Source organism: Rana temporaria, chromosome 12 (genome assembly GCF_905171775.1).
Source record: "Rana temporaria chromosome 12, aRanTem1.1, whole genome shotgun sequence".
NCBI classification, from domain to species: domain Eukaryota; kingdom Metazoa; phylum Chordata; class Amphibia; order Anura; family Ranidae; genus Rana; species Rana temporaria.
The window spans coordinates 28,322,994-28,333,450 of record NC_053500.1 but is presented as its reverse complement, the minus strand read 5'-3'; the positions used below and the strand labels follow the sequence as shown (position 1 = coordinate 28,333,450).

Below are 10,457 nucleotides of genomic sequence, written 5' to 3'. Positions count from 1 at the left end.
CTCTAGGGGCGTGTACGCTGATTTACGCCTAGAAATATGTAAATCAGCTAGATACGCTAATTCACGACACAGGCCGACGCAGTACAGATACGCCGTATACGTTAGGCTTTTCCCGGCGTAAAGTTACCCCTGCTAGATGAGGCGTAGCAATGTTAAGTATGGTCGTCGGAACAGCGTAAAATTTTTCACGTTTTACATCGTTTGCGTAAGTCGTTCGCGAATAGGGCTGTACGTCATTTACGTTCACGTCGAAAGCATTGGCTTCTTGCGGGTTTATTTGGAGCATGCGCACTGGGATACTTTCACGGACGGCGCATGCGCCGTTCGTAAAAAGCGTCATTTACGCGGGGTCACATTACATTTACATAACACACGCCCACATTTGAATTAGGCGGGTTTACGCCGGTCTATTTACGCTACGCTGCCGCAACTTTGGTTTGAGAATACAGCACTTGCCTGACAAAGTTGCGGAGGCGTAACATAAATAGGATACGTTACGCCTGCACAAAGATGCGCGCTTCTACGTGAATCCGGGCCTTAGTCTTTAAGTGGCTAAACTGCCCTCATTTACAGACCGAAGCTCATCCCTTTTGATCTAAAAGAACCAAATTATACAATGTTTCTTTTTATCTCTCAGCGCTAAGCAATGTTGTGATAAACTTTGCTGATGCCTGCTTAAAATATTTTTTTGACAGCTGTGAGCAGAGAACGGCTCTGCACTGAATCGTGGAAATGTCGGATTAAGCTCGTGAGGGGGTTGAATCGAGATCGTGATTTTTTTAATGATTAATTGTGCAACTCTACCTGCAAGGTAAAAGCATAATGTGCTAGTATGCATCTCATAATAGCACATTATGTTAAATTTACCTTAAAACAAGCCCTTCCAGCATTGAGATGTCAGCGCTGCAGACGCTCTAATCTTCACCGTCTTGCTTCCGGGTTTGCGGACTCCAGCTCTGTGACTGGCCGGAGCCATGATGACGAGAGTCGCCGTTCACAGCACGGGGGTCTGAAGAAATGACACGGGTGGCCGTTCCTTCAGAGCGCATGCACCAGTGATGTCACTGGCTTCACGTAAACAAAATATCTCCTAAATGGTGCACGTTTAGGAGATATTTACACTACCTATAGGTAAGCCTTATCATAGGCTTACCTACAGGTAAAAGCAAAAGATGCAAGTTTACATCCACTTTAATTTTGTAGTGGTGCTAATTAAAGTGGATGTAAACCCTCACATATACCCAGTGAAGTGAACAGCCTCAGATGATACACATAGATGAAACAAATATCACTACATATGTTTTACATGCATATCTGCTATCTTTCCCTTTCTAGATTCTTTAGAATTCTTACATGGTGTTATAATTTTCACTTCCTCATTCTGCACTGGAAGTGTAGTCTGGGCTTACAATGGGAGACAGCTGATTGGAGGAAAGGCACACACCCCCCTCCACATAGGCAGAATAATAAAGATACTTTCAGAGCTGTGCTGTTAAAAGACAAGCTCTCTGCTAATCTATTTATAGCACCCTCCTACAACACACATTTTCAGCTGCTTATAGCTCCTGTCTCGGAGAACTTGTTAGGAGTTATCTTGCTGATAACAGAGGAACGAGTCCGCAGAAACACACGGGACTCAGGGCTTTTCAGAGAGATAAACACTACAGATATGTGCCCAGTTCAAATTTCATGAATCAGGTTTACATCCACTTTAAGAGGAGCTTAGGGAGGAATTTAGGAGTAAAGCTATATAATGTAGATCCATCGTATTGCTCCTCTTTAGTATTGCCTTGCTGTGTGACAGAATTGAAAAATGACTTCCAATGTATTTTTTTAAATGCATGCAGTGCAAGTTCATAATAGGACCTTGTATCAGTCTCTCACAGCCCCCTGTACAGCTCTCAGACTGGGACTGGAAGAAGCAGTACAAGGAGCATGTCGGCTCTGTTATTGTCCCCATGTCCTTACATGGAACATGCTGATGGGGTGAGAGCAGAGTTACATTAGAGATTAGCAAACCAGCATGCAACTTCTCCTATCAATGTCCAGTCATAGGCTGGGAGATGGACAGGACCTGTCCAGTGTTACTGAACTGTAGCAGAGAAAAAAAATCAGGTCTCTTTCTCTGTCAGATATGGGGCTGCGCTGTGCAGCAGAACTGTAGAATCTTAGAATGGAATGCTGCCCTTCTCGTCCAACTTGAGTGTCTGACCTCACAAATGCGCTTCTGGAAGAATGGTCAAACATTCCCATTCCCATAGACACACTCCTAAACCTTGTGGACAACCTTTCCAGAAGAGTTGAAGCTGTTATAGCTGCAAAGGGTGAACAAACTCAATACTGAACCCTACGGACTAAGGCTGCATTCACACCTAGGCGTAGGCGATTTGCTGCGTTTTTTACCGCGATTTGCCGTGACAAATTGCAGCGTTTTTTACCGCGATTTGCCGCGACAAAACGCAGCGTTTTTTACTGCGATTTTTGCTGGAGGGGTGATTACACATTGTGTAATATGGCCGAACGCGCCTGAAAAAAGGGTCAGGGACTTGTTTTGAGCTTCAGGCGTTGCGGCGTTCGGTGTGGAGATGTGAACCATCTCCATAGCCGACAATTTTTTAATCACCCCTCCAGCGTATTGCAGGCTGCAATAGCGGCGGGCGTGAAAATGCCTAGGTGTGAATGGAGCCTAAGACTGGGATGCCATTTAAGTTGTGTGTAAAGGCAGGCGCCCCAATACATTTTGTAGTATAGTGTACCTCTGGATCCCAAGACCTGTCTCCTGGGTGTTTTAGAGGGTGTGGTGCAGGGATGTATACATTAGAGAAGCTTCTGGTAGGGCTCTTTTCCAGGCCTGTAAACTTGTCCTGACACATTGCGTTGTACAGACCGTACCCTCAATGCAGATGTAGGTTGATCAGATGGGCATTATACTTGGATACAGAAAACGTATTTACAAACATAGAGGTAACCCTCTAAAAAAAAAAGTGTGGGGGAATTGTTTGGCAGTACCGGTATTGGCCCCTGTGGACCTAATACTAGATAGGCCCCTACGATAATATTTTATAATCTCTGCTTTCCTGATAACAAAAGGAGGGAGGAACTGTGAAGCGGGACCTTGCTTTTCCCTAATACTTCTCATAGTGTAGTACTAACAAATCCCTAAGGGGAGGATTATGTACATGTCATACACCTATAGATTATCTGCAGATTTTCTGTGGTTAGATGGAAAAAGTAGGAGATTCTTCCATCCACACAGTTCTTCATAGATGGAGCAATCTGTTCCACTTTTTCCATCTGACCATAGAAAATCTGCAGATAATCTATAGGTGTATGGGCAGTCTTAGTGACACATTTTGTTTTGTAATTACTTTTTGATGGTACATTATTATGTATGGACTCTCTGCAAAGTTTCTAGTTTCTTTGTTTTGCTTGAAACTTTTTTTTACCTGATAAAAAAAAAATATTGGTGTTGGTGTAAAAAAAAGGATGAAATATTTAAATATATTTTGTTGGTATACATTATGCACAAGTATTTTTGCAAATTCTTTTTTTTTTTTACATTTTAACTAAAAATACATTTAAATTGATTATATTCAGATGCAAATTAGATTGACAGTTCAAGAAAACTAAAATTACTATGTATGAAGTTAATGTACCGTAATCATTATATAATTTTTGAATATAGTATCTATTTAATGTGTATCTATATGCTGTATTCAACAAATACATTGTTCTACTTTTTTTTATCATAATACATTTATATAATAAGACCAGACATCATAACTCATGTAAATGCCTCCTATATTTTATTTTTTAACAACATACAAAGACAACAAAAGCACAAAGCAAAATACATCTGCAAAAAAATGTGCGTTGGTCAGGAAGTTTAAAAGGAATATATATTAGTGGGCCCTACCTCCTGAAGATATAAAAATGCAGCGGGTGTCTGCAGGAGGTGGGGGTGACTATGGAGAATATTGCATTTATTTCCTGTTTTTGATTAAAAGGTGCAGTTGCTCTCTACAAATCTCCGGCACTTCATCACCTTCAGGTAGGTCTCTACTTTATGCATGTCTTTCTTGAAGCAGGAGAGCAGACCGTAATTCTTTGCCCGGCCTTCTTCACTGCGCAGATTGACATCAAACTTATCATATGTAAAAGTCAGCACACCGTAGTTCCGGACATTTCCATCATCCAGCTCCTGGTGATAAAAGGTATGTGTTGGTCAAAACCCAATTATATCTTTCTAACAATTTACCACTTTGAAGGCACTATTTTATGTTCCTTTTCATCGTACAGTCACTTGTGACCAGTGTGTTAATTGGCAAGTGTGAAATATAACTATTGTTTACTGTGCAAATCAGTATGTAAAAGTTGCATCACTATTAAATTTAATTAACAACTTATATTCTCTCAAAGATTTTTATTCTGGCTACACATGATTCGGTCTGAATGTGCAATCTGTTTCAAAGAAATCTAAACATATGGGCTCACATAGACTACAGGATAGTAAGAATAATTAGAACAGGTTGTGTAAAGGTTTTTAGCAGATTGTAAAGCAGGCCACACATGGTCAAATATCATCTTTTAATAATTGAATTCTTAAATTTTTTATATATATATAATTAATATATATATATATATAATTAATATATAATATATATATATATATATATATATATATATATATATATATATATATATATATATATATATATATATATATATATAATGAGGTGTGGTGGTGATTATCAGCTGTGATTTTTTGCACAGAAGCACACTAATGGACTGCACGTGTTTTATATAATCTTAAATGTAACTGCTACGTTTTTTCTTTTTAATTTGTGTTTTGGCACTATTTTCTTACGAGCGTCAACTTGTTGATATTATTTTGTACATATGTTATTCTAAAGAAAAGTATGTTCATTTATTATTGACACATCACTGTGGATTTATTTAGATGAATTAGTGCGCCACATATTAGATATACAAGATACTCACTCTCATGAGAATGTGTATTCCTTCGTCGAGGTCCCTCAGTCTGTCAAAAACTCTGTCAATGTTCCCAAACACTTGGTTGTTGCCAAAAACTCTGTTGACAATTTGGATAGGGGTCATCCATGACTGCAGGAGTGTGAGGGAGAATCGGAGGAGGTCCATATCCTGTGAGCGGAGCGTATTATCAACAGCATAATCATGATACAGTTTTCCCAGCATTGAGGAATATTTTTTAATTTAAAAGACGTAGAGCATTTTCTTTTAATCCCTATACAGAGCTGATGTCGATTATAGGCTTAGTTGTGCATTTTGTATTTTTTATTTTAATAAAAAGAAGCCATTCAAAATGATTGTAAACACCTTAAGGGCTAGCTTTAGCCCTCTGAAGTGCAATCTGCAGTGGATCATGTTTTTTAGCGGGTGTTTGACAGGCGGTTAGAAGGCATTATGTTGCCTCCTCAATGCGTGTTTTAACTCCTAAAAGACTGCACCACGGCACTGCAACCATGTAATTGGGATGTAGTTGCAGGGCGGCTGCAGCATGGCCTCATTCATTCAAAATGCAGCAGAGTTTAAAGAATAAGTTCACTTTGAAAAAAAATATTATAGATGCACATTTTTTTTTGCACGTTTTTGCAGTGGGTGGCGGCTGCAGCATTGGGAACATGTTCCACCCTAAAATCAGGTGGTGGAACATGTAACCTGTTTCCAAAGGTGAACTTATCCTTTAAATCTTGCCAGGAATCAGCATCAGGACCACGGCATGTGTACAATTCTGTCCGCTGCCTTCGCAGCTTAAGGGGGAGCGGTTGGGGGAAGGCAAGTGATAACAACCTGCAAGCCCCCCACCCCAGCCTTTTTCTATCACCCCTCAGCCACAAGTGTAAATGAGCCCTAAAGGAAAACTTTGATGATCACTACCCCTGTTACATAAAATCTCATACACTGTGTGCTAGTGATTTAGGGATGATCAAAATTAGATGATTTAACTTCCCCGAAATGTAAGAAAAAAAATTGGAAGATTTTTGTGCAATTTTGATTTGGAGTCAAAGTGAAAGGCGAATTGAACAGAGTTTTTAAATGTGCAAAGGCCATACATGGCTCCTGAGGATTAAGAAGCTCTTTCAAACTATTCTGAACCTGTTCTTTTACCAAAAGCTATGTAGCCTAATTGTATGTTCCAGTCAAAGGAACAAAATAGCTAGCTAAGCATGGAAAACTAAAACATTTGAGGTGACAGTACACAAATAATCAAATATACAAAAAAAGGAAAAAAACACAAATTCAAAGAACATTAAATGAAAATAAAATCACTCTAAATGCACACAAATAAAGAAGAAAGTTGTTGGGTTTTTTCTACAAGGATTCTTTTGCTTTAGTAATTTTACTTCAAAATAAATTTTGCCAAAAATCTGCTCATCCTTAATGACGATGTATCTATTTATATTATAGCATAAAACCCCTTGAAAGGATGCCTCCTCCAAGAGCTGTGAAAATCCTTATTCTTCAAAAATAACCCATACACATCCACTTTTCAATGGCCTTGTATTCTATTTTTCATTAAATGTATTTATCACAGGTACTTATAGCACCATCAAATAATTCAGCACTTTACACACACATATATATATATATATATATTGGAGGTTTGGAGCAAGAGCAATAGAAGGTGCTTTTTTTAGTTAGCAATACATACGTGAATATTTTGTCTAATGTTGTGTTTTTTTCATTTGTGGTGTATAGACTGGAGACCTCAATCTCTCCTTCGGCTTATACTTACTGATTTTTGGTGAGTATTGTCTTTGTCTGTTGGTGCTGGGATGGTTTCTGAGTAGCAATACACTGAATATGAGTGTTTGTTTGAAAATCTCTGATCTTCAGGTATATATGTTCTTTCCTGGAAGAGAACAGGTGACTGCTTATCTAGCCGCAAAATGACATCTATGCAGTTTGTTTTTATGTGTGTCCAGGTAATGATAAAAAAAGTTTCTCTATTTTTTCCAAGAGCCTTGATGCCACAGGACTTTCTGCTCAGATATGGGGCCAGATTCACAAAGAGATACGACGGTGTATCTACAGATACACCATCGTATCTCTGACTTAGACAGGTCCTATCTATGCGCCTGATTCATAGAAGCAGTTACGCATAGATAGGGCGAAGATCTGACAGGTGTAACTGTTTTACACTGTCGGATCTTTCTTTTGAATTAAAAATGGCGCCGGGGGCGTTCCCGCTGATTTACACTGAATAATATGTAAATCAGCGAGATACGCAAATTCACGAACGTACACGGACCCGACGCTGTGTTCTTACGTCGTTTCCGTAGCGCGGTACCCGTCGTATACTTACCCTTTCTAAAAGCAGGCGCAGCCAATGTTAAGTATGGCCGTCGTTCCCGCGTCAAATTTTTTTACGTAGTTTCCGTAAGTCGTTCTCGAATACGGAACTACGTAGTTTACGTACGCGTCGCAACCACTGACGTCCTAGCGACGTCAGTGGGAGCAATGCACGCCGGGAAATTTCGCAGACAGCGCCTGCGCATTTAAATCGGCGCGGGAACGCGCCTGATTTAAATATGACACTCCCCTAGCCGCGGAATTTGAATTCCGCTGGGGGATTTAGGATCCGCCATCGCAAGTTTGGAGGTAAGTGGTTTGTGAATTAGCCACTTGCCTCCTAAACTTGCGGCAGCGGATCTTAATTCATGTAGATCGAGCGGATCTATAGATCCGCTGAGCTACGTGAATCTGGCCCATGAACTGCAATACCAGTTTCTTCACAGCCTCAGGTCAGAACAACCTTTTGGAATATAGTGAGAACAGTGGAAACAAAATAACCTCTCTCAAAGATTTAGTAGAATTTTCTAGAAGTAACACCTGATAAATCCCTTTACTGATTGTCTTATAGTGGTATAGGTAGTGATAAATGTGCGCTGATTAAAGTGTATTGATAACCAAAACTTTTTTTAAGTTCTAGTTAAGGTGGTAAAGATTTAGAACACCTGCAAGGTTTTACTGTCCTCAAAGGCTCAGTTGGAAAGATTGCTTAACTTACCATCTGGTAAAAATAATGTTGTACCTGGGACAGGAAATAAAGGGAAATCTCTCTAACAGTAACAGGCAGAAATAAAAAAAAAATTTTTTTTAAGTTAACTATAGGAAGGCTGTAGCCACTGTCAGCTTTTTACTGTTTGTTTACCCTGTGGTAAACAGGGTTTCCTTCACTACTTGTCTGGTAAAACCTGAAAGAGTTTCTAACTGCTCCTCATTCTATCCAAAACATAAAAATGTTGGATATAGATAAACTTCAAGTCTGATTCCTGTTGAATCATTGATTGTTTGCTGCCACTGAACAACTGATACAGACCAGGTAGTTGGAAGAATCTTTTGACTTCTCAAGTATTGTTATTATGCATTACAAATGGATGGTTTGGTGGTTCTGTATAGTACTGTATTTTGGGGATTACATTTTTCCCTAAAACAATACCTTTTCATAGCAACTATAACAATTATATTAAACTATATAAAAACAGGACAGAACATGCAACGGTTAAAATGTCTGTGAATTGGTCATTTAACTTACAACAGAGGTTTTCATCTTGGGTAGATGTAAAGCTTGGACATGCATGGTTCCATTCACTTTTGTTCAGCCAGCCAGTGGATGGGGGAATTCTGCCCATGTTGTCGTATTCTGACAGCAGGACTCCCTCGCAGTCAGAATACACTGATCAGCACGGCAGCCGATTTAGCTGCATGTGCTGATCAAAGCAAAATTTTCTCCTAAACAGGAACATACATAGATCAAAATTTGGCTGATTCCTGCTGAATCACCCATACATAGATCAAAATTTGGCTGTTTCCTGCTGAATCACCCTCCAGCATCATGTTTAAATATGTGTTTCCACAGACAACCCTCAGTTTCTAGGTTGTTTAAGGAGGACTTCTCGTCTTTCTTTAAATTTGAATTACAAGGAACAAAGCAATCAAAGTGAGACTGCTCCTGCTGGAGCAAAAAAAAAAAAAAAGGTGAGACTTTGTTTGCAGATGAGACCACAAGATATCTTCAGAATTATTTGGGTGAGTAAAGCAACCAACAAGTCCTAAGTTTAAGTATTCATGGTACTTACATAGTCTCTGTAGGTATCTGCAACCATCTGGTGAAGGTGCTGAGCTCGAATGACAGCATTTGTAAAGAGGTTGGAAAGAGACATCTGTGGGAAGGCATTGAACCCTTGCGGGCTTTGAAGACATATTACAACCAAGAGTACAAGAGATGAGCCTAACCCTGAAGAGAGAAATGGACAGAGAGAGAGGTACATCAACTTAAGCTAGTAGAAGCTGGTTAAATAAACTCAACCTGTTCTGTGGTGTTAAAGAAATTTTAGCCATCCAATTGGGGCCTTTAGACCAAATGTATGAACTTTATTATGCTGGTTCACTGTATTTTCACTATTAGGATAATACAGGTAACTGGCTGAAATCCATACATGACATTTTCTAATCTGCCAGAACAGAAAAAAACATTGTTTACAAAATAGTTAATCACATAGACCTTTTTTTTTAATATTTAAAATTAAATTAAAGTATAACTAAAGCCAACACTTTTTCTAGTTTTGTTAGAGCAGGAAATGGGTAAACCCCCTGTCATATATTTTGGCTGTCCTTGTTCCTCTGGGGAGATTTCTCTTCACTTACCTATCACAACAAGAAGTGATAGGTAATCTCTCCAAAGTAAGTGAAATGCCCCTTTAGACAGGAGTCACTAAAACAAGGGTTTCTTTTAGAAGATTCTCCCAAGATTTCTGTTCCGGTAACAACGTGTAAGATTTTCCCTCACGGTCAGCCCCGGTGACAATGGTCACTAGCACAAAAAGAAAGGATAAATCTTAGCAGGGACAGAGGTGGCAACAAAAATCTAACAGATACTAACCCTTCTCCTTTCTATCCTAAACCATAAAAAAATAGTCTTTGGATGCAATTTAAGCAATTCAGTAAGATGTACCTGAAGCCATTGATTGAGGTTAGCAGTGTTCCTGATGTATATTGGGGTTCCACAGATCTGTTTAAGGACGAGAATGGTCTGAGGCATTTTATATAGTGTACATATACTAATTAATAGTTATAAGATCAATACACCAGTTACTACCGAGATCAGGCCCTTTACATATATGAAGTATTTCTCATGTGTCACTAGTTGAATATGGATGAAGAGTTGTGACATTTGTGTTCCTAGAACATAGTATATCTGTTTACAGCTGGGCCTCCGTGCAGGTTTTACAGATATACACCTGTAGTCCAATGTTTTGTAATACGTAAATCTTTTCTCTGGTGACTCCATTGATAATTTCTGAAAGAAAAAAGGAATCCTATTAAACAAAGCCACAGTCTTTATTCTAACTGAATCTATAGTGTTTTGTAAGTGAGTCAGACTTGTCTTAAAAAGTACCTAAGTTAACAAC

At 39.0% G+C, this 10,457-nt stretch overlaps 1 protein-coding gene across 1 annotated transcript; it reads right to left on the bottom strand.

Moving 5' to 3' along the window:
* Positions 1–3,784: 3,784 nt before the first annotated feature.
* Positions 3,785–10,089, bottom strand: LOC120918727 (somatotropin). The gene is made up of 5 exons (XM_040330447.1): positions 10,001–10,089; positions 9,126–9,283; positions 6,779–6,895; positions 5,002–5,163; positions 3,785–4,201 (listed from the first exon to the last, which is right to left on the bottom strand). The coding sequence occupies exons 1-5, from the start codon at positions 10,008–10,010 to the stop codon at positions 4,001–4,003; spliced, it is 648 nt and encodes a 215-aa protein (XP_040186381.1). The 5' UTR covers positions 10,011–10,089; the 3' UTR covers positions 3,785–4,000.
* Positions 10,090–10,457: the final 368 nt, after the last annotated feature.